At 41.6% G+C, this 24,233-nt stretch overlaps 2 protein-coding genes across 3 annotated transcripts; one reads left to right on the forward strand and one right to left on the reverse strand.

The window, feature by feature from the left end:
* Window positions 1–1,965: 1,965 nt before the first annotated feature.
* Window positions 1,966–7,141, reverse strand: exd1 (exonuclease 3'-5' domain containing 1). 2 transcript variants are annotated; one of them, XM_068580658.1, is made up of 12 exons: window positions 6,453–7,141; window positions 6,225–6,293; window positions 6,103–6,130; window positions 5,946–6,022; window positions 5,753–5,820; window positions 5,514–5,591; window positions 5,311–5,415; window positions 5,142–5,222; window positions 4,905–5,048; window positions 4,630–4,821; window positions 3,489–3,863; window positions 1,966–3,458 (listed from the first exon to the last, which is right to left on the reverse strand). In XM_068580658.1, exons 1-12 carry the CDS (start codon window positions 6,580–6,582, stop codon window positions 3,087–3,089), a joined length of 1,719 nt encoding a protein of 572 aa, XP_068436759.1. In that variant the 5' UTR covers window positions 6,583–7,141; the 3' UTR covers window positions 1,966–3,086. The 2 variants fall into 2 exon arrangements, with proteins under 2 accessions (XP_068436759.1, XP_068436758.1); XM_068580657.1 differs by having other exon boundaries at window positions 1,966–3,863.
* Window positions 7,142–9,081: 1,940 nt separating this feature from the next.
* LOC137787883 (RAS guanyl-releasing protein 1-like) lies at window positions 9,082–23,897 on the forward strand. The gene is made up of 17 exons (XM_068580622.1): window positions 9,082–9,336; window positions 9,912–10,087; window positions 14,331–14,436; window positions 15,853–15,915; window positions 16,003–16,134; window positions 16,801–16,954; window positions 17,106–17,279; window positions 18,068–18,184; window positions 18,269–18,544; window positions 18,953–19,033; window positions 19,716–19,820; window positions 19,987–20,096; window positions 20,542–20,686; window positions 20,843–20,879; window positions 21,267–21,398; window positions 22,244–22,569; window positions 22,694–23,897. The coding sequence occupies exons 1-17, from the start codon at window positions 9,200–9,202 to the stop codon at window positions 22,826–22,828; spliced, it is 2,406 nt and encodes an 801-aa protein (XP_068436723.1). The 5' UTR covers window positions 9,082–9,199; the 3' UTR covers window positions 22,829–23,897.
* Window positions 23,898–24,233: the final 336 nt, after the last annotated feature.

Raw genomic sequence — 24,233 nt, forward strand, 5'->3', positions numbered from 1 at the left:
CTACATACATACCGTTAAGGCTGGCTGAAATATTGATGCTGTGTTTTGTTCTCATTTTTGCTGTACTTGAGAGGCCATCTGGATAAGTCAGCTTTTCTCACGTTAAATATTAATTCTCCCATTGGATATGACCAGGGGAGAGTAAAAAAGGGTCATTTTGTAATGTGAGAGAGGGAGACAGAGACAGAGAGAGAGAGAGAGAGAGAGAGAGAGAGAGAGAGAGAGAGAGAGAGAGAGAGAGAGGGTGGTGGTTGGGGGTGGAGGATGAGCAGGGCTCAACAATAGGTCTTTCCGAACAGATGGAAGATTGGCTGCACGGTTATAGTTCAGTGTCATAGTGGAACCTGATATCTGATTATATTCCTCCCAGCTCACAAACACAAAGGGATTACATGTGATTATATGAATAATGAAATTGAGATTATTTTGTTGACATGCGTCTAATTTGTTGTGCCTGCACAGTTGTGAACTGTTGAACGTGGCCTACCAATAGTCTCTTTGTGCCGCATTACTCAGGTAAAACCGGCAGATCAAGTTCTTCCAACAAGCCAATCAAAGAGGTCGCTTCTGGGCAAGTCTGCCAGCTAAAGCAACTATCCTACCAAATGAGACTATTAGCTGAGAAATGTCCACGTGGCAAGACTCAAACATCAGTACAAATTGAAAAATCTCAAAAACAATCTCATTAATGACAGCCCTAAGGGGGTCAAAGAGCATGTTCAGCTTTCCGCTGCTTTCAGCATCAACAGATAAATGCACCGTGATCTGCATGTGCACTTAGTGGGCAAGCTCAGCAATGAATTTTAATGATGTGCTTAGAAGTGCAAACCAGCTAACAACACGACAACCCTAACAAGGTGCCATGTAAAGGTAGTGCTTTTTGTAAATTATCCCTCCGCTCTTAATAATTAACAAAAGCCTATAAATTATGAACAAATGTGTAGCCTAACACTCATCAAGAGGAGGAATGGTTGCCTAGGAGCTTTGACCCGTTCTGAAGACCGTGTCGCTGTGGTGTTGTCGGTAACTGGAGCCCCTGTAGGACGATATGGTGGAAAGTAAATAAGGCGATAGAGTACGGGGGACACAATGCCTTTGTTTTGGGTGCTGTCAGAAGGGTGCCACAAGCCTAGGTGATCAATAATGCAGTCTGGCACGTGTCCGGGTAGCTTTGTTGCCTATTGACACCGCATGGTTGACTAATGGTGCAGAAATAACACCAGAAATTAAGCAAAATGTCACAACTTCACTTAACACTCCGTAGGACAACCTGTGTAGTATTTTAAAGTGATAATCATTGATTTTGGGTGGACCGATTTGCATAACACCTTGAGCAAACAGCAGGCCTACAGGTTCCCACAGCTCAGTCAAAACAATAATCGGCCTCACACAGTTGAACCACCATTTTCGGATGCTAAATCAACACAGCTGGACATCCTAAACTTTGTGTTTATGTCTGTGCACTACCTTTCCGACTTCAGTCTAAATATAGCTCGGTAGCATCCTGCTGTGATGCTGAAGGTGCAGTCATCTTTCCCCTCTGAAGGACACAACACTGTCTGAAGTTTGTGAGCAGGGGGAGTGGGGGAGGAAGCGGTGACTACTGTGTGACAAGCGCCCTGTTCCTTCCTCCCAGGCCTGAGAAACAGGAAGTGCTGCACATAAGGCATTATTGTGACGGAGAGGAAATGCAAGGTCTTCTAAAATAAGAGCCCAAATCGGGTTGTCATTGACAGGAGCTTGTCCTCCATAGAGACCCCCCACACACGGCCCCCACCACAACTTCACTGTGTGACGCAGATATGAAAAGCTCTCATTCTGTTGCCATGCAAGACTTGTCATGAATCCTACAAATAAAAATATACCAAGCAAGTCAACAGTTGTGTAAAAAAACATATTCAGCTTTAAGATCATGTGTTAAACCTTTTCAGAATAGGAACCACAAATAAGGAATTTGTCCAGGCGGGAGGTGCATAACATTTATTAAACACTTAACAATAAACCCTGCTGAATCCACCCACACAGATTGAGCAACAGCATTTCAAAGGGTTAAAGTAGGCATATGGGTAGGATCCATAGTGCTCGTGTCAAGCAGAGGCTGAGAAGGAGCCGGTTGCTAAGAGAGATGCAGGGCTTTGTGCAGGGCTGCCTCCCAGTTAATTAAAATCTTACTTTATCTGTTTCACGCTTTCAATTAGGAAACTATGGAAAGGGCCCAAGCCTTTAGATGTAGATAACCATAGCAATGAGATGTGATTAATATGGAGGGGGGGGGGGGCATTGACAATGCCCTGCTGTTGTGTCCATGCCTCAGTCTGATCCCAGGCACCAAACTCTGATGATCCATGGCACAAAAAAAAAAAAAGATTGTGTAGTGCCTCTCTGCAAAGTCTGGACAGCACCACAAGCAGCAAATTGAAAGGATAAGATTTGCTTTTATAGAACATGGCAGGTGCTGGCCACCTGTGAACATGCACATTTGAACTGCTAGCAGGGAGTCAGCGTGACTGCTCAGCCTGTGCCAAGTCTAATGGTTTTCTTTAGTGATTTGTAATCAAAAGAAACATCAGCTAGTAATGTTTTTACTCAATTAACAGCAGATCCATCAATGTCAGTCGCTGCTTTTTACAATCAATTAACTGCAAAACTGAAGCCAAGCAGTACTGGGAATATATCGCACTAAGCTTAACACATTATGGTTAAATGGAGCATGTAGTTGTTCTGCGTTACATTTCTTGTAATTGTCTGCCAGAAACAATTGTACTATGCACGGGACATTTCTGAATATCATACAGATTATCTAGATGTCAAAACTAAATTAATCTACAGGCAAAACGCCTCAGCAATACAACTCAAATAGAGGAACCAACACGGACATGTGTCACAAACAATACAAATAAAGTTGACTGAACCAGCATGCAACATCCACATATTGATCTTTTTTTGTTCTCCAAAGATTTTTCAGCACCTGGTATTAAACCTCTGTACAAAACATTTACTGCCATCTACTGGGCACTTTTACTAATGAACAATACAACAGCTTTCATCTGCAATATGTGTCCCTATATGGCTTTACAACACTTCCATTAATACCTGAAAGACCTAAATGACTGTGCGAGTGAAGATGAGATCGACTCAGGTGTTGTTAAAGTGTCCCCTGTCGTGCCGTCCTTTGGTCGGTCATTAGCACTGGGGCCAGGCTGGGGACTCACTTCTTGTGCAGGTGCATGGCTATGGCCAGAGAGAGCCAGCCCCGTCCTATTGGGAGCTATTTCCTCCCCCATACTGTCTCTAGGGACTTGATCTTGTGATATTTGGAGAAGGGAGCCTCTGCCGAAGGCACGTAGGGCCGGGATAGACGATTGCTCTTTTCGAAAGGGACTTCCTCTACCTGCCGTGTGCCCTCTACCTGTCCCGTTGATCAGTATCTCCGTGTGCCCTCTTCCTGCCATCAGTACCTCTGTGTGCCCTCTTCCTGCCATCAGTACCTCTGTATGCCCTCTACCTGCACCTAGAGACAGAGGACTGTTGATAGACATTTGTTTTCCAAGGTCTGATGAATTGGCTGGGACTGGAGGCTGATCTGCTGAGTCAGGGGAGACACAGACATCCACAGACACGACGTTGTTGGCTCTTGCAGGGCTCGTCGGTGACTTAGGAAGAAGAGGGTCGACTTGTGAAAGCGACTCCAGGCCGTTCACCACAGATGCAGGTGAAGTCTGGGATGGCGACCGGGTCCAGGGGTTATAGCGATCCAGTAGACCTTGTTCTGTGACAGGGTAGTGGTCGGCAGCCCACTCCTGCCGCTCGCGACACATTTCCTCCAGCTGCTTGAGCTCTCTGGGCAACTCTAACACACTCTCCTGAGGAAGCAAACAGGTAGACCATTCATAGACCGGTTGTATGTGCTTTAAGGATCAGTTCACATTTGTTTCAAGTCAATCTTGGAACAATACAAACTATAAACCAGTTTTTGGCTGCTGCTATTGTTCCTTTGGTCAATTCAGGATGTAAAGAGATCACTTTAAAACACAATTTCAACAAAAGGCAGGACAGAATCCACAGGCCTCATTCAATGAAAAAGAAGATATTTCAGGTGAAGCTTATGTGATATTTAAGTAGTTAAAGTAGCCAAATAGATATCATCATAGTTTGTTTTTAGCTTGAAATACTGTACTTTCCCAAGATCACAAGTCAGCAAGAACAACGCTGTCATGGAAAACACAAACTTATGCCATATTATAACATCAAATATCACAATATTGATATGTTGCCCAGCCCTACCTGTACAGAAATGCAATCAGTCTGTGCTGTGAATTGTGAATGCAGTTTATGAAACAAACGTGTTGGGTCAACCCATTAAGCTTTTTTTTTAAGGAAAAAAAGCAGACCAAGGTAACAAGCAGCCGATTACAAAGTCCCTTTAAAAGCCTAATAGAGACAGAGATAGTGTTTTGCTTTGACTTGATTGGTCACAAGAGTGTACACAACAGCTAGCAGGGGCAAACTTTCAAAACAGAAAAATAAAAACCGAAAATTAAAAAATATATTAAAATGCAATGCCTGATTGATTTATCCAAACCATGACACTTTATGCTTTGGAAATGTGGTCATCTGTGAATTACCCACCATGGCGATATGCTGCAATTCATCAAATTCATAGAAGCCGCTGTTGAGGTATGAATCCACCAGGGCCATGTAGTCCATCATAAGAGTATCCAGCAGCATCAGTCTGAGAGGCTGAAGGTGGATTGCTGACACAGCCATCACCTTAAGCAGGGGTATTGGACAGGGCCGCTTGTACCATATCTCCCTTTCTTCCTGTGAACACACACCAGTGATTCCAGCACATACAGATGCAGCTGTGCAGAAAATAAAAACATCTTGGAGTATGTGTACTGTACCTTGGTGAGCTGGGACTTCATCTGAAGGGATAAGAGTTGAGAGGAGGGCACCTTTAGATGGAGACTAACCACCTGCTGCAGAGTACTGACTTTGTTGGGAAGAAGACCTCCAGTCTTAGAGTAGAAGCACATAACATCTGCAACCTAAAACACATGTAGAAAGAAAAGCAGGGAATAATTACGCTCCACCAAACATTTATGAGACAAAGTTTGCCAGCGAAAATACTGCATATGTACCTGCGTATCAAAGACGTTGGTAAGCTTTACTCCAAACTGAGCATTCAGACATCCAGCAAGGGCTCTGCAGTCATGAATGACCTGAACAATATGTGCAATCAACATAGATGTGTTAGTATTAATCATTACAGTGACTCAGCAGTATTTCTAGTCTGTTTACGATGCTGACCTTCAGTATGCGCTTACTTTCCAGGATCATGGAAAGACCGTTCTTAAAAGCCCGAGCTCCAAGTAACAGGATATCAAACAGGTAAACCTTGTGCTGAGTGGCAATCTAGATGAACGCAGACCAGTCAAAGTTATTAAATTCTTCTCTCATTTTTGTGATGAAGAAAAGAAAAGGAGCGGACTCAAAAAAGCAGAACTTCTCACTTGCAGCCAACACAGTCTCCCATGCTCGACTCCATCAGCTCCCACACTTATCACATGCTGCTTCTTGATGTGCATTACCTGACAAATGGAATTTCAAAACATTATCATAGTTTCTTAAGACAACAAGTCTCAGTAAAGATACATCATCATCATTACACACTGTCCACATAGATTTGTATACTAAAACATGTAATTTAAGTGATTTAGGCAACAGTAAATGAAAATAAAAATGGACTTACAGTAGACCCAAACTTCTCATGAAACTCATCGATGACTACAAAGTTGAAATAATCGTGTTCATCTTCATCTATGAACAGAATAACCTCTCAACAGTTAGTAGGTTAATCTTTTCCATTTGAGATCATGCATTTGAATGCAGAATTTTAAACATAAGTATTAAGCAAATATGCCAACGTATTAAATCAGACTCACCCAATGGGATTGTCTTCATGTATGGCTGAAACTTTTCCACATTTAAATGCTCTCCAAGTCCGTGCTCGTGAATATTTCTGTGCAACACATGGCGCGTCACAGTTCAATGTTCCGGTCACAATGCATTATAATGATGACTTGTTCATTAGTTACTTACCCACCGCCCGCTTCATTGGCGAATTCCACTGTTAATTAAATCAAACGCAGTCAGACTTCAAAAAATGTAATTAAAACATTTTGAAAGAGTTAAGTCCAGCTTTCACGTGTCTGAAAACTCACCATTTACAACTTCATGGCCGAAGAACACTTTTGAACGTGGATATTTTAATCCAGTATGGCCACTAACCACTGAAACAACGTGCACAAAGAAACGCAGCTGTTACCTCAGAAAGCCAACGAATCTAAACGTCTGTTTTTGCATTCAGGCCTTCATGCTCAACCATTTATTGAGTGAACTCAAAACTGTAATGCAAATAACACAAAATACAAGGTGGGCCTTCTTCTCACCGTCCGCCAAAACCAGCGTTTTGTTGAGATTTATACGTTGGATGACGCCAAAGTACGACGAAGTCTTCAGGCTCAGTTTGACGCGTCTCCCCTTGAAGGCATTGAGGTACTGGACTTCGTCCACAGCCATGTTGAATCCACGTTCGTTATGAGTTTGTTTTAAGCGACGACAAACAGGCGAGCTGCTCGATGAAAAGATATCAGGTAGCTAGTCGAACATTTCCATTAGCCACAATAACTAGCTAAGTAATAGCTCGGCCAACAAAGTGGCACGTGACTTAGCGTTAGCTAGCTGCGAGTCTCCACGAGGCGTAGCAGTTTGTTTGTGTGGCGGCCGGGTTCAACCTTTACTAAGGTCAATGTTGCGTTCAACAGCTTCTCGTTAACGTCACCATTCCCGACTAACCAAAGACGCAGCTACATCATGTCCGTACGGCTAACACTATCATGATATTAGCAACACAAAAAAAGTGTCAATATAAATATTATTTATGTTTTAACATTTTGTTGAACATAAGGCTGCTGCTCCTATCTGATCTTCGTCCTACTTTTACAAATAGTTTTAGAGTCTGTGGTGTTGCAGGAGAAGACAATACAGGCTTGCAGTAAGTACCGTCCACACTGTCATACTTCAACTTCAACTTCTGAACGATGCATTTCTTCATACAGCTGCTGCAACCGCTATAGTTCTCAATAACCACGGACGGTCTGCATGCTCTCAAGTGGTCAGTAAGTCAAAAGATATAATAGCGTCCACCAGGGGGTGATGACGTCCTTAGAGACGTGCCCATGTTGAATATATTCCAGTAAGATCTTAATCATTAAAAATAAATAAATAATGCAATGCTATTTTAACTTAAACCCTAAAGACTTAAATCACCATGCAGTTGGTTACAGCAGAGATTGTCTGACTACTAATTGGCCAAGGCGCATATTTTGCAGGAATGTATGACCACAGGGCTCATGCCTGAACCAGTGCCTGATCATCTTTAAATGACCAGGTGTGCAGAGGAAACAAATGTGATGTTCGACCTTTGCAATAGAAAATACAAATAAGACAATCATTTGAAGTTGATGCATGCATATTGTTTTGAAATAAATGCAAACTTTATGAGAATAAGACCAATAACATATATGAAAGCAACAACTAAAAACCACCAGCCAATTATTCAGAGATTATAACTTCATAAGATATAGTTGTACAGTATTTCTAACTTGGCATGGGCGTCATTCAGGTATACATAATCTTAAAGGAATGTAGAAATATGATCCAACCAAATATGTATCATATAATATCACAAGCAGTGCAGTGAGTTGAGATACAAAGAGCTTTGTGACTCCTTTCATTGACAAATAATACATAAATAGTCAATTTATTATGTTACTTAATTTAATTTGAATCACTACGGGGCTCAATGTCCTAAGACAAGAGTGACATCAGATTTAGTGACACATGGGGGCAGGCTTTATGCCTCACTGGCTGGTTTGGTAACAACGCAGACACGGAAAAGGGTGCAGACAAGCTATCTTATCAGAAGTCGCCAGCTGCTATCACAATGTCTCATGGCTTCAGTATGCCTGAGGAAGCACATGAACTCAAACTACTGCTGGTCTGTGGACACCAGGCAGCGAGGCACCTCATCAAAGAGAGGACACTCTGGGGTGCAGGAGGCTCAGAGTGGCCTCAGATTTAATCAGGCAGTGTGCACCTTATATCATTTTTGTATGATGGAGTGTGTTGCTCCGCCTGAGCTCCAGTAAATTCAAGTGAAAAAGGGCAAACGCAAAGTTCCATAGCTAATTTAACACTGCTCCTTTTTGCTTAAACTTGATGTTTTAAGGTCAAAGAAAAGCTGTTATTTGTTGAATTTCCAATTATATCTAATAAAGGTTTTCACATTATCTATTGCAGCACAGTGCAAACTCTGGTGGTACAAAATGTCTTGTGTGAGAAGATATGTCCTCATGTTTTTGTCATTGTGATAATACAATTTTCTGAATAATCATTTATCCAGGCCTATAAATCAAGCTTTTAAAGGTCCTCAGGTTTCACTCTAGCTACACATTAACTTACTCTATTGTTATAAACTATGTCTACATGAGTCCCTTCTCACAGAGCTCTGTTCTCCACCCGGAAAAGTGTGATAAGACTCATCTTAAAGCAGTTGAGAGACTGCAGGAAACCTCTAGCCTGGACCACCTACTACAATAAATGTATCCCTCCTGAAGCCCCCATCAAATCTTACACTGTTATCTGTAGAGGAAGGTCCACCCTGTTCCTGTTCTACAGTCTGAACAAACACAAAGGTTTTAGTAAATCACGTCCCAGAGATTTTCCTAAATGTATTCATGTCCCAAAAGAGACTCTAAATTAGTGTGAACCTTTATAATTTAAAAATATATAAATATGATTTCATGTTTGATGGCATTAAAGTGGAGACAGAAATCTATGTTCTGATGTTATTACAGTTTCAAATGAGGGAGGCGACAGAATTTTTTTTTTTTTAAACTGCTTTGTAATTGTGCTTGCGCTTCCAACAAAAATAGACACCACGGACCAAACTACCTCTTAGATTACAGTTGTAAAAGAAAGAAGAGGACAGAGCCCGCTCTGTGAGTGACAAGCCCGGCTCCGCGGCCGCCCACTCGCAGACAAGCTGGGTGACTTAATTGTGTAACGTTCATTGACGAGTCAGCACAATGCTGCTGAGACCGCGGAGGCGCACCGAGCCGAGCTGAGCGATGCTATGCTCTCATCGAGGAGGACACAGATGGACAGCCTAGTTCAGCCGCTCGTCGCCCAGTACCTCGCCATGGGCTGTCAATCAAAGGAAAACAACACAAACGAAAGTATAACGTCGGATGAAAAGGGAAAGGACGATGCGTAAGTCAGATACTCTTTTCCGGCTTTTTGGAGTGGAGTTTCTTGGGTTTTGGCGAAAATGTGCGGACTTATTTAACAATAATTTGATTATTTAAATCATCATTGTTGCACTAGTAACTGTTCTTCGTGCTAAATAAACAGGGTTTGTTTCATGTGTGCCTAAACAATGCGTGAACAGCTAACTTTAGGCTACCCAATTGCTTTAAGCACAGGTTCTACTTTCTGACCCGCTGCTCTTAAAATACATATTTACATTTAACATGTTTCGATGTTTTATGTTTCAAATTCCTTCTTGTTTACTGGCCACTCAACACTTTGAACTGGATGTCCGCAATCAACCGGTATTTCCCTAAGTTAAAAGGAAGGAAATGAGAACAATGAATAGCTAAATTCCAGGGGGTTCTTAAATTCAAACAATGGCTCCAATTTCTTGTGACATAGATCGTTTCATGTGTCATCATCAGTGTGGTCTCATGAGATTATGGCTTGAAACACGTGTACCATTAGACTTTCATTGCAGCAAGCCCTCCTGTCCCTTCCTCCCCCTCACTCTTCTTGTGTTGGTGTTTCTCAAGGAGAGTGTCTCCAGGATGCAGCTCCAGGTCTAGAGTTTCTCCTCCAGGCCGCCCTCACAGGTTCCACAAACCCGGCCCGGCTCAAACCACCCCGGGGAAATCCATGATGTCCCTGGGTCCCCTGACCAAAGGGGGCAGCTGGGAGGACCTCATCCAGGCCTGTCTGCAGTCCTTTGGTGAGTTAACATGACCTGCCAAGCCACTAGTGCAGTGAGGTGTACACCATGCGCACTGGTGTGTGTGTGTGTGGTCCGTAGTTGTGTCACACTGAAGTCTTTTCTGTGAATGTTTTGTCTAAGTTTGACTTTTCTGCAGTACTCATCTCTGTTATTGAGAAACAAGAAGATAATAAGCCAGTTTATAAATGATCACATACTGTTGTTTCCCAGAAGTCTCTGTTTTTCCTATCTTTTGTCCTGGCATTTGGCTAAAAACCTCCCAACAAGTTTGGGCAGGCCTCTAAAGAAATGTAGTCGGCATTGGAAAGTGAAATGGATTTTCTTTTCTCAGCTGAATGTATTTTTGTTTAATGTCAGTTTTCTATGTTTTTAAAGATGAAATCTGTCTTATAAAAGCTTGCCGGTCAGATTTGAGTTTTCTTTTTGCTTTGAGTGATTTGAAGATATTGAGGAAAACAGTATTTGATGATAACCTGCATTTGTCAATGAATGTATCATTATCAATATTTCACTGCATGCAGGATATATCGTTTATTTAAACGAAAAGGAGCAGTAGTGATCGAGGAGGCTGTAGCTGGATCAATCAAGCAATGATCATTGGCTTCATCAAGTTGTCAGGAGTGCTCCTCGAGTTATGGTGACTGCTCTCTGCAGAGACAAGCGTTCAAATTGCCGTTGCCTGGTTACACAAATGGAGCAAGAGCAACGGAGAGGCGTTACAATGGGCTGCACATAAAATGACATCCCATAACTGCATTTATCTGTGGAGAGGTAAAAGCGGGCAGTAATGACAGCCTGCTGCTCATTTCAGATTGACGAAGGGAACTGAATTAATCAGAAGAAGAGTTAAGGAACCCTGTTGTGCAGTATCATAGCATGCTCAGAACACTTGCTGAAAAAGAAAGTCAAAATGTGAGATCCACATGCTCAAAATGGCATCGCACTGAGTACAATGTGTTATTATGAATGAGGGTTTCCTTGAACATCTCCTGATAAAATGGAACACCGTTCTGCTCCTCCTGGCCCACATCACAGGCGAACCCCTGAGGTCCACTGGTCCTGCCACCTTTTCAAATGTGAGAGTTCACGTAAGCGCTATTTGAAGGATTACCTGATGGCGGCTTCAAGCCTGGCTGAGCCGAAAGGTCAGCTCCCCTAACGGTGGTCCTCAGATGCTGACCAGCCTTTGAAATGCACTATGAGGTGTGGATCAATAGCTGTCTACATCATCTCTCTCTCTCTCTCTCTCTCTCTCTCTCTCTCTCTCTCTCTCTCTCTCTCTCTCTCTCTCTCGACCACACTGCCTGGCCTGAACATGCTGTTAATTTATATTTTTACAGGTTATATATTTTTTTTAATGAGTAGTAGTAGTAATAGTATATCTCTCAAAAAATATTCTTATACAATTGATTCATAAATGTTTGCATTCATACTCTTACCACTTGGAGTGTCAGAAGCTGGATGTTTCAAGCATGTTACCATTACTTTCAGAGTCAGAATGAAAAGAAATAACCTACTTGCCAAGTAGGTTATTTGCTTACAGGAAATTTGGTTCATATACTAAATATATTAAGAGAAAAGAAAAGATACAGGCAATGTACTGCAAAGGTCAAGAACATGAATTGAAAAAGTACAATATAAATGTGGGAAAACTACTATAAATAATACTATAACAGAAGGACAATACAAGTCTTGTGTGTACAGTATAACTGTGATATGTACAATGTGTATTTTTCTGAGTAACAGAACTGTACACTTGTGTGCAGGATTTACCAAAAGAATGTCAGGGGATGTGTAAACGTTGAATGTAGAGGGATAAACGTTGATGTTACACGGACGTCAGATGTATATGGGTAGACATCAACCATTTGTCCATTCTTCTATATAGACATATGTTTAAAGTTGAATTATGAAATTTGATAAAAATGAGTCAAACTACTCCACTTTCAATGCTGCAGAGGTACTCTCTGTCGTACCAGTACCAGTAACAGAGAATCTCTGCTCTAAAGTTAAAATTCAAACACAGTCTATAAAGTTACTGTGGGTCCTGATCACTTTGGAGATGTTTGTTCAGAGACCTAATCATCATCCTGCATCTGATTTTGAATCCTCTAAAACAAAAGGACCATCCAGTCTGAACGACTCTGTCAAAACAAGGAAAAGCGACATGCAGGTTTGAAACGCTGATGAATGTCTAAGATAACCTTAAAAGTGGGCCAGGCGCTGCGTGCCCTTGGCTGTGTTTATCACCATACAGTATCACACAGTTCCAGTGCAGCGGGCGGCAGCTTTCCTAATTTTCCAGTCAGGAACAGACAGTAGAGAGGGGATTTCCTCCTGCAATTAACCCTGCACAGGGAGGGTTAGCGGTTGGAAAGTTGTGAAAAAAGGATGGAGCAATTGTTTACTTGATGGAGAGTCATGACTTCCTGTTGTGCATTTGCTATAGGTCTGACTTTGGCTGATTCACAGCTGAGACCTGTAAACTCAAATATGAATAAGTTAATCATTTTGCTAATGTCAAGAAGAAGAAGTGGTATTGCTTTATTTATATATATATATATATATATATATATATATATATATATATATATATATATATATATATATATATATATATATACACACACACATATATATACACATATGGCTTAACTGTATCAAAGTGTTAGTACTTTACCAGCCATGTTATTTTAATTGGTAGGCATTGTTTCACTCTTCTTCTCTTTCCCGCTCCTATTGACTTGACTAGTGAGGAAATTGATATTCACTGGCTTTGGCTGGTAGAGGCTGTGTGTTACAAACAGAAACACACCCCATGCAGGATATGAGGGCTAGATTAGTCAGCTGCAGCTGGAGTGGTGAGTTGCTTACAGATAACAAAGATTAGAAAACATGTTGCCATGGCGTCCGAGGTATTTCCAAGGTGACATGGTTTAAAAGTGGGTCCGCAGATGCCTGATGTCCTTGATGGTGTCAAGATACTGGTGAAGCTGAAAGGGAAACAGTTCTCGGCTTGACGACATTTTCAGCACAATGTTTTAATTCTCCGCAGATTGTCGAAGGGAGACGTGAACAGCCTAAAACACACCAAGATATATAGATGCTATTTCAAGACGCAATTAAAAGCTCTTATTCTTTTCGTGCATCGCTAATTCTCTGCATGTCATTGGTTTTAAGATAAGTGGTGCGCTGCTATCCTTAAGTGGGCGAAAAAGCGTTTTTTGCAATTAAGGGTCTGACCTGGCGTTGGGATGTTACGTCATACTTTGTACACGTGGAGGCTCATTTTGTAAAGTGGTCGACAAGAAAGCGTCTCACTCCGCGGGTCTCAAGACGTCAGCTGTCGTCCAGCATCAGACAACCGAGATAAGAAAAGGTGGTCTGGCCACAATGGGAGGAAGTGAGATATACACAAGGAAAAAGGATGTGAAAAAGGTAGTGAGACTAGCGAGCCACAGAGGTTCACACAATCAGAGGAAGAGGCAAATCTTCACAAAAGGGCTCTGTTCCGCATGACAACATGTTACAGTGCATGATTCAGCTGGTGTTTCAGCAGGTTAACCTAACCCTCTGTTGATGGGACTATCTATGTCATAGTTTTCACAGGTAACACTTAAGGATTATTCAGAGGAAGAGGATCAGAACTAAGAGATTTGTAATTAAAGGAATGATCTAGAATAATCTATGAAGCACTGCATCCGTAGACATTGGTTTATTTGCAGAGTGGCCACAACATACTGGACGTGATGTGCCCTCATTACTGCAAACATTAGGCCTGAAGTTTATTTAGAGTCAATCCCACATCGGTGAACAATCCAATCCAATGCTTAACATATACAGCAAATGTAGATTAATCCTCAACTAAAAATAATACCAAGCAAAAGTATTGTTTAAATAAGGTTTGCTCAAAAGTGTTATCTGAAAATGTATTCAGCCTTTTCTTAAAATAAAAGTATATAATTGCAACATATGTATTATTGACAAAGAGAACGATATAGGATATAAACCATCGCTCCTGAGCTTTTGAACTTCAGAACAAAACAGTGCACTTTGTAAAAGCAGAGCAAAGATGGTTTTAAAGTAAAGTTAAACACATGTGATGCCATCTGAACAACGGAAACCTTGTATCACTTCTTTTTTTTTTCTGGGGATGACATGTTGACGTGCAAAAGCTGTTTTTTTCCCTCCACTTTGAAGCAATGAGGGTGAATGTAAGTCTGTGCATTTTGTCTTGCAGACTCGGATGGTGGTGTGTGTGGAAGCAGGCACCTGTTGAACATCACCCTGACTATGCACCGCATCCACATCTCCTCCTGTGATCTGCTGGACAAACTCACCACTCTATATCCTTCAACGTTATCAATCTCAGCACAGACAGATGATTCAAACAATGCAACCGGCCAATTTTGAGCACCAAATGTAAGTCGGGATCAGATCGCTGGCTCTGTTGTGTGCTGCTTTGCTTTGGTTGTCAACAGCAACTGGCAATCAAGCTTGTACTTGGCTAACGACAGCCTGTAGCTGTCAGTGTAAAATGTGATAGAGGCAAGTGGCAGCTAATGTTTACTCCTGCTGTCAGTTGCTGTCGACCTTTTACTTCTCTGTCCGTGTAAATTTCCTTCACTCTGGGCCCTGTAGCCCATGAATTTAATAGCAATCTCAATAATCTCTTTCAAAATGTTTTATTCTGTCTCTTTCATTTTCCCAATTTCACACCTTTTTTTTTGTAGGTAGTATTGTGACTTGAGTGAAGGGCCTGTAATCTAGGCTTCCATTCAGGAAACAGCCGTGGCGTCACTCAGCCTCTCAGAGGAGCCTCCTGGCCCCGGTGAGCATCCTCTGGGTTTCAGGTGTTAATTACCTCTGCCTCTTTCACATTCAGGTCCTCTTCAACTATTTATAAACACAGACCCTCTATTGCTTAAAGAGGCCCCGTCACACAAACCCACGTCAGAGCATGCAACGCCGAATGCCCCTCTTGCTATTTTTAACCCTCTCGTTCTGAGCCGAAGACCCAAAAGGATACATCAACTACATTCAGTGTACATTAACAGCCTTCATCACAGTCTGGCCTTGGGATTGCGTGGGCAGCTCTTCTGCTCCCATGACGCAATTAGTCTTTTTATTTGAATCACTTCAAGCTGATTTCTGCCAATTGAGAGCTATAGTCTGTACATACAAGCTGCTTAGTATAATAAGGAAATGTCTTTGCGTGTGTACTGTATATCAATTAATAGTGTTTTTGTGGTCAACAAGTGCAAAATGGAAGAGAGTTTCCAGAGAATGATATTCTTTTGGGCTTTGACATCGTCAGAGTCCGACCACTAAACAATGCACGCTAATCAACAGCTGCTCTACAGTATGTGAGGCATTGATTGTGTGTTCTCTTTGTACATTTTGTTATTCACTTATTTCTGTATGCCAGAATGATTCATTCAGTGATGCTCATCAGAGTTTGGCTTCATGCAGTCGCCTCCTCCCACATTACCAAATGCCACTTCTGTTCGCCTTTTGCTTTCGTTGCTGTAGTTTTTTTTTATTAATGAGTTGTTTGTACAAAAGAATCCATGCAGTCGAAACACACATATGTTCACTGCTTACTCAAAATGTACTGGTCTTAAACAATTTCAACGATCTGGTGATTTTAAAAGTTTTGTAAAGCCTGAAAAGCTGCTTCAACTTTAAGTTAACTAAACCAATCTTTACCCGGGTTGCTAATCATGATAAGTCAAAATCTGCTCCTTCACCAAAGCCCTCACCTTCAAAATAGCGCTGGACAATGAGCAGCCAACAGAGTGCCACAGGATATGCTACCTCATCAGGTCAGTTTTACATAGTTACTCACTGTACAAGTCTAACTTCATGTGTATGTTCTGTGTCGGTCTCATGGCGTCATCTCTGACCTGCAGGTATTGGATCCAGGAATTCTGGATGATGTTCCGGTTGCACCACAGCTTGTCAGACAGCCTGGACCAGTTTCGGGAGCTGATCAGAGAGCAGGGACAGGAGCATCTTTGCTCTCTCCTCGAGACCAAATGGATGTAAGTGTTAATCTCTGACCAGCTGGCAACTGAGACATTAGGCCTACACGACACTCAGTGGTTTGTTCAGTCACGATCCAGAATACAGACTTTGAACTGTGAACAGTTTAACTTTGAGGCTTCTTATGTAACTATGCAACTTTCCCACGGTTTGACATTGCATACACATTTGTCTCTTCTATAAGCCACACTTGACTACTAGACTTCTCTGCCTGCAGCTAACAATCATCTGATATTCTGCCCATGATTTTTTTTCAATCGATCATCTATAAAATTTCAGAACACATCCTTCCCAATTTCCTAGAATTCAAGGTGATATCTTTAATGTCTTGCCAAAAAAAAACCAGAAATATTTCATTTACTATCATAGATAAACATATCTATCATTTGAAATGTTAAAACCACTTAATTGTTGAAATAGAATTTTACAACTTTACAATTTATGGCTGCACAATGATGTTCAAATGTATATATAATTCACCATATTGGTTACTTGGGAAGTGTTTGCATTTTTCCTAAAATTTAAGACATTTCTGGGTACATTAACACGAGTCTGTATTGATGGACACAACAATGTCTGAAGCTGTAATTTTCCAATTTATGAAGTCATGCTACTCCTTTGCTGATTGTAAATGTTGTTGAGTTATGTTCGATGGTGTGTTCTAGAAATGAACGGGACTGGTCGTGGAAGGCCAGCCAGAAGATCAAAGCTAACAGCAGTAAAAAAAGGAAGGTCTCTCTTCTTTTTGATCACCTGGAGCCCATCGAGCTGGCTGAGCATCTCACCTTCCTGGAATTCAAGTCCTTCTGCAGGATATCAGTCAGTATACACACTAAAATACTGAGTTTGCACGTTGCACGTTGATTTGTTTATTTGATATCTCTGTGAACGGAAAACCAGTAGGTATTTCCTCTCGACGGGAAATGCCTTCCAGTTTCCGTGCAGTAGTTTATGCTCCTCTCTCTGTCAGTTTGTAGACTATCAGAATTACATTAGGAGCTGCTGCATGAAGGACATCCCCGTGATGGAGCGTTCCATCGCCCTGTGTAATGGTATCTCCCAATGGGTTCAACTGATGGTGCTGAGCAGGCCGACGGCTCAGCTGAGAGCTGAGGTGTTCACCAAGTTTATCCACGTGGCACAGGTAGTGGTTTAATCAACTCCTCACTACTACTTTCTGTTCCTGGTTTAGCAGAAAAATGAAACTGCATTTCACACATTTTCTCTTTGCTTACATCTAAGTGCTATTGTTCATACACTTCATCCAACTAATGACAGCCTATGGTCATACTCTGAACAGCACTATAGATGCTACATAATTGACAGTTGCATAATGCATATTCACCGAGAGCTATAATGATTCTCAACAGTTCTGCTGCAGGCTTTTAGCGTATCCTAAGATTTTCCCAATAGAAAATTATGAACTGAATGCCAGCTAATGGAGTTGTCAAGTGGAACACACTTAGACATATAGAAGGATGTGGAAGTGGAAAAGACAGAAACGAGTGTAGAGCTTGCTTCTAAAACCATTCCAATGTGAAGCTGCCTGCAGCCTGCTAAGAAGCAATGCGTTGGCAAGGGAGCATTTAGGCAGGCTTGTACTCTGGAGGACCTCTTGCACTGTTACACTAATGCACCAGTCTGCTGCTGCTCACTGCTGTCAACCTCAAACGCATGGGTGTGGAAACGAATTTCACACCATAATGCTTCAGTGACAGCAAAAATTTAGAGAACTGAAAAGAGAGGGAACAGCACTTCCAAATATGAGTGAGATATCAGAGCGCAGTAAGAAAAACCCAACAATGTAAGTGGCTTATGTAACTGCAGTGTTGTGGATTATATAACCAGGGCTACCTGGAACAAGTTTAATTGTGCGTGTTTATGTGTGTGCGGATGGACTGATATGTGTGCTTTTTTGTGTGCATCCACCAGAACCTACATCTCATGCACAATTACAACACACTAATGGCGGTGGTGGGAGGGCTTTGTCACAGCTCGATCTCCAGACTGAAGGACACCACCTCACATGTATCCAACGAGGTCACCAAGGTAAACGACACGTCCCACCATAAGATCCATATCCATATTTAGAGCCATAACAGCCTCAAAAAAGTAAATCTATTCACTTCCCAGGTACTGAACGAGATGACAGACCTGCTGTCCTCTTGCAGAAACTACGACAACTATAGACAAGCTTACAACAGGTGTACAGGTTTCAAAATCCCTATTCTAGGCGTTCACCTCAAAGATCTGATTTCGGTGAACGAGGCCATGTCAGACTATGTGGAGGACAACAAGGTGAACGTCCAGAAGCTCCAGGCACTCTATAGCCACATTAATGAGCTGATCCAGCTCCAGCAAATCCCTCCAAGGCTGGACGCAAACAAAGACCTGGTCCATCTGTTGACGGTAATGCACTCGTCATTGCAACTTTACATTTTGATTATTTTCAAATTGTTATCTAGCTTCATGTGATTCTCAAAATTGAACGCTAGCGCAGATGCAAATGAGCACCTTACAGCATGTGGATTGTCCTCGCTTGTGTGGGTGTGACGAGAGTCTATGATCTATGAGTGTGTGGGTGACGAACTGAGTGTGAATGAAAGATAGTTCAGATTGCTATATTGTTGTGCCATCGGTGTGCGGTGCTTTAATCGTACTTAAACGACAGAATGTCCATGAAGAGATAATAGTTACCCTATGACCTAATATTGCCCTCATCAAAACATGTCTCAAGGACAAAAACTAGATCTACAGAGTGCTCTTACTCTTTCTGTTTACCTCATGTGCTGACATGTGTTCTCTCTTTCCCTACAGCTGTCCTTGGACCTTTACTACACTGAGGATGAGATATATGAACTGTCCTACACCAGAGAACCCAAGAACTGTAAAGCACCTGTGAGTGATAGAAACAGTCAGTTCAAAACTGTTCACCAGCTAAGATGAAAGATTGGTTCCACTTTCAATTGTATGCTAAATATGAAGCTACCTGTTAGCTTAGCTAAACTGGAAACAAAGGTTGAGTAATACTTAAAAGAATAGTTTGACTTTTTGGGGAGTACAGCTATTCTCTTTCTTTTAGAAGTTGAATTGACACCACTCACCACTCTTATGTTGGTATGCTGAATGTGAAGCAACAGCAAGCAGCTGGTTAGCTTAGCATAAATACTGGAAATAGGGAAAAAATGGCTTGCCTGGCTCGGCCCCAAGGTAACATGATCCGATTACCATCACCTCTAATGCTCACCAATCAACATGGAGCATCTCCTGTGTGTATCCTGTACAAAAAGCAAAGTGTACAACTTCCATTCTTTATGCTATGCTAAGCTAACCGGCTGAGGACTACATCTAAATAATTACCAACATGAGAGCAGTATCGATATTGTCGTTTAACTCTGTATGAAAGCAACTTATTTCCTAAATGTCGAAATACATAAATGTCCTTCAAAATATTATTCAGCTTTGTTTCATAGAATAATTTGCCTGCTTCTGAAGGACACTCATAGATGTAATGTAACAGAATAATATTTGACATGTTTATCTGCGTGCTTTTTTTAATGACTAATTCATTTTCCATCAGCCAGCCACCCCCTCTAGACCTCCAATGGTTGTGGACTGGGCACCAGGAGTGGCTCCCAAACCCGATCCCCGAACCATCAGCAAACATGTGCAGAGAATGGTGGATGTGAGTACTTCATTTTTCAAGTGTAGCTAGTCAGCAATGCTGTTATGTAACCATAATCAATTATTTTAACTATTCTTCTGCATGCTGCCATTTTGACAGCCTGCTCTTGCAGCTATTGTGCACTAATAACTAAGCAACAATGGTGTTTGTCTCTTGTCTTCCACAGTCCGTGTTTAAGAACTATGATCACGACGAGAACGGCTTCATCTCTCAAGAGGAATTTGAGAAAATTGCAGCTAGCTTTCCGTTTTCCTTCTGTGTCATTGACAAAGAGAAGTGAGCTTGTTTGACAGGTCACACAGACACTCTGAGCTCATTTGTGACTTCAGAGGAGAGAAAGAAAAAGTGGTATTTGGAGTGATGAGTGTACCAACAGGAAACGTAAAATAACTACAGAACTTACCATAACACCCACCATTAAATAATCACTGTTTTATTTATGATGCTCGTCCGGTATAACCCACAGATTACTATGGGAGCACTCATTTAGACCTAAACATAAAAAACACCATAGTTGATGGTTATATTTTCACATTACACAATGACAAAATGGTTTATTGTTTGACACATGTAGTAGAGGAGGGTCTATACAATTAAACCAGGTCAGACATTATCAAACATTAAGATACAAAGTGAAGATCAGTTTTCCATATATACTGCTCATTTTAAGCTCTGTTTTATGTGTTATAAGTTGTACTGTGTATGTGTTGTGGTTGTCCAGGGAAGGCCTCATCAGCAGAGAGGAGATCACAACCTATTTCATGCGGGCAAGTGTCATCTGCTCCAAACTTGGTCTTGGCTTTGTCCACAACTTCCAGGAGACCACTTACATGAAACCAACCTTTTGTGACAACTGCTCAGGATTTGTAAGTCACCACAAAAACTCAATCTATGAAATAATGTAACCGCTTAACTGTTATATCACGGTGAAGAAACAAAAGTCTCTTCCAATATGTAACCTTGTTGTTAGTTTTTCTTTTGCTTCACTGTTGTGAAACCAGACTTCATATTCTCTTTCACAGCTGTGGGGCGTCATCAAACAAGGCTACAGATGCAGAGGTGATTGTTATTATATATTTGGCTAAAAAAAGGTCAGTTAGTATCTTGCTTTAAAATGAGGTGCACACATTGTCTTGTGGGGAGCAGATTAAGTGAAGCTATCTTAGGACCGTGTAGTGTGGTTTTCTGTGTTGCACACAGCAACCTGAGCCTTGCAGCACAGGAGAAAAAAGACATTTGCAGCCAGAACCACAGTTTCTCCCCCTCCCCCGTCCCTCAATAGATCTGAGAGCTATTTGTTTGCCTGACGGTAAGCATGCAGAAGTCTGAGAGTTGCATTTGCAGAATAGATGGTGTTCAAAGAAATGTCAGTCGAAGTCAGTTTGTAGATGTTAGACGAACGCTAGTTCCTGTTCTGACATGTTGTGCATTCTTTGGCTTGCTTAGACTGTGGGATGAACTGCCACAAGCTGTGCAAGGAGCAGGTGGCGTTTGAGTGCAAGAAGAACGCCAAAGTGACCAATGCCATCGACAGTCCGACACCGAGCTGCAGCTCTGTCACCATGGGCACCTCAGAGGGTGGGTTTGGATGACTGGGTTCATTATCTGCATAAACAGTCTCATTGAGACACACACACACACACACACACACACACACACACACACACACACACACACACACACACACACACACAGTAGCAATCATCACAGAATCACAACAAATACATTAACTTTACTAAAGTTCCCATTAGTCCAGACTGTCGCCTGAACTATGAAGGCCATAACATGTATGTTACATGGCAGCACTAGGGACAGGATAGGTGCCATCTGGTGGCAGAGAGTTTTTAAGTCAAACGTTCATAAACTAAGCGTGTTATGTTGTTTCCTGTAATCACTGCCCGGCACACTGAACAGAAAACAATGAAAGTCAGAATTTACATGATTTCAGTTAAGTTCGCTAAAAGCTTGAAGAAAACAAGTCTTGAGCACAGAGTCTACTGTCAGGGTGATTTCCCTCCAGCTGTCGATAGGAACTTTTTCACTTCCAGTAATACTGAAGCTGCCCACCTGCAATGAGAAAGCTACTATAGTCAGAACAGAAGAACTTTCGATTTTACTTGGTGTGGATTGACACAACAAGACACTTGGTTAAAAACATGGGGGCTGTGTCAACACGGCCCCCTCTTCAAATGAGTCTTTGTGACGTGCTATTTTGCCATATGGTTTATTTGGCTTGTGTTTCAGTGCATACTGAATTGAGTCATTTGGTTTTGTGGTAGTTGATTTTATTTTATTTCTTATGAGCTCATTCTTTGGATTTGGATTATTAAGTAGACAGTCAAGTAGATCATGAAAACAATCTGCATTTTCCATTTGTCTCTTTTAAAATTGTAAAAGATGACTAATAATGACCCCGTCTCCAGGTTCAGAAGAATGTCCTTTCCCCTACCCACCAGATGACAGCAAAGACTGGAGCCCAGACTCTCCAGTCGCCTCCTATTCGAGGCCTCGGAAGGTCCATAGTGCCACCCAGACAGAGGGACTCCAACAGTCTTCTGCAGACCAAGAGGCCAGCCGCCTTCAGCCTTCTCTGCTCGTCCCAGCACCACCACTCCTCACCTCATGTCCCAGCCCGGTGCCCCAGAGAAAACAGCGCCACTGTGCCAAGTGGGAAAACAGAGCGTCGGTTGCACAAAAGCATAAAGAGCCGGATGAGGAGAACAAACCCACATATGAATTTCTGGATTCAGTGAGTGTCAGGACCATGTTTCATTCCCCCTCCCCCCTTCTCTCCTCTCCTCCCCAACAAATGGACAGTACTTAAATTCATCGCAGTTACTATACATCATATAAATCTTCTGTGTCTTTCGCAGGACAACCAGAGGCTCCAAAACGCCAATGAGACACTATGTAGGAAGCTGAAGGAGGCAGAGCGGGAGGTGGAGATACTAAAGACACTGCTCAAGAGGCATGCTCTCCACCCTGTGGAGGAGGACTCCTCCTCCTAGACACACACTTACTCTAAACCTCCTCAAGGGAGACTGCTGCTGCCCCCCTGTGGCAGCATGTGAACATCTGGATCCAGTAAGTTATTGGTCATGAACAGTGTTGGTATTTTACGAGTCTGACCCAATCAATTTGGATTTAGGTGGTGTAAAGTAGGTTATGATGCACGCAGCTGTAGTCACAGTGTTTTAATGCTAATAGTATACAGTCAAACAAAAAAAGCCAATCATTATGTCACCAATAATGAAGTTGAAACCTTTTTGAGGAGTATTTATGTTTTGGAACTAGCTGCAGTACATGTGCCAAAAAATACAGTAACAACACTGTAGTGTTGTATTTAAAGAAGTTTCAAGTCAGCAGAAGAAGCCCTTCTACTTTATTGTACAGTTTACAGAATAATGAAAATTGTTGCAACGAGCATTACTCCCCTTTTTAGTGATCCTTTAAGAGCAGGAAAGGAGTTCCCTATGTTAAAGTAAGCATAGAAAAACATTAAATGAAGGCTCGCAGTGTTCAAAAGTAAAAATAGGGCAAAACGTGTTTGTTCTGTTCTTGATCAATAATGCAACTAGATATTTATGTTAAACATAAAATGAAAATGAGAGGAAAACGAGACGTTTTTTGTGATTATCACAAATGTAACATTATTATTATCAAACACGAGGGCCCACTGATTATAGGAGCAGAATGAAAGTTGGTAACATCCGATGTACAGAACTATTATTGCTCTGCATTGTTGTCCCAGTTCATATCAATGCACGAGATGTTGTCAGTGCTTCTGTTAATATTTATTGTTTCAAACACTACACAGGTCATGTAGGGAGTGACATAAATGGACATTTTGTACAGCATACTGGTACTTTCAGTGAATTATTTATGCTTGTGTGTGTTGCTTGGCATCATATTGATTGGCATTTATTTTCCTTGTGCAGCCATGTCACCTTGTTGTCGTGTGGCCCGTTGTGGGAGTGTTGTACTGTGAGTCAAGCTACATGTGTTTGTACTGTGTGTAATGTTCTGTAAATACAAAGTGTACAAAGTGCCATCTTAATTAAGTCAAGGCTCATCCTTTCGCTCAGTATTGTTCTCTTATTGTGACAATAAATACTGTATTCTATATAAAAGCATTGCTTGTGTGTTACTCAGTTTGACCACTGGGGGCCACTAAAGTCTCATACTATTCCTTCAGGGTCTTGCTAATGATTATTGACTTATTGGGTTTTCAGACTCTCTGGACCTGTTGTATAAATGTTGCACTCTAATCTGTGTTTTACCTTTGACACGTGTCAAATTAAAGAGCCAAACAAGGGATAATTTTCTCCACTTTCCTAACAAAACAAAAAACATCTTGTAAGTTTAAAGCTGTGGAAAGCAGAGTTTTACAAGAAGCAAATTCAGAGATTTATT

The sequence above is a fragment of the Clinocottus analis genome, unplaced genomic scaffold, assembly GCF_023055335.1.
Source record: "Clinocottus analis isolate CAN_PGR_092001 unplaced genomic scaffold, fCliAna1.0.p SCAF_17, whole genome shotgun sequence".
NCBI lineage: Eukaryota > Metazoa > Chordata > Actinopteri > Perciformes > Cottidae > Clinocottus > Clinocottus analis.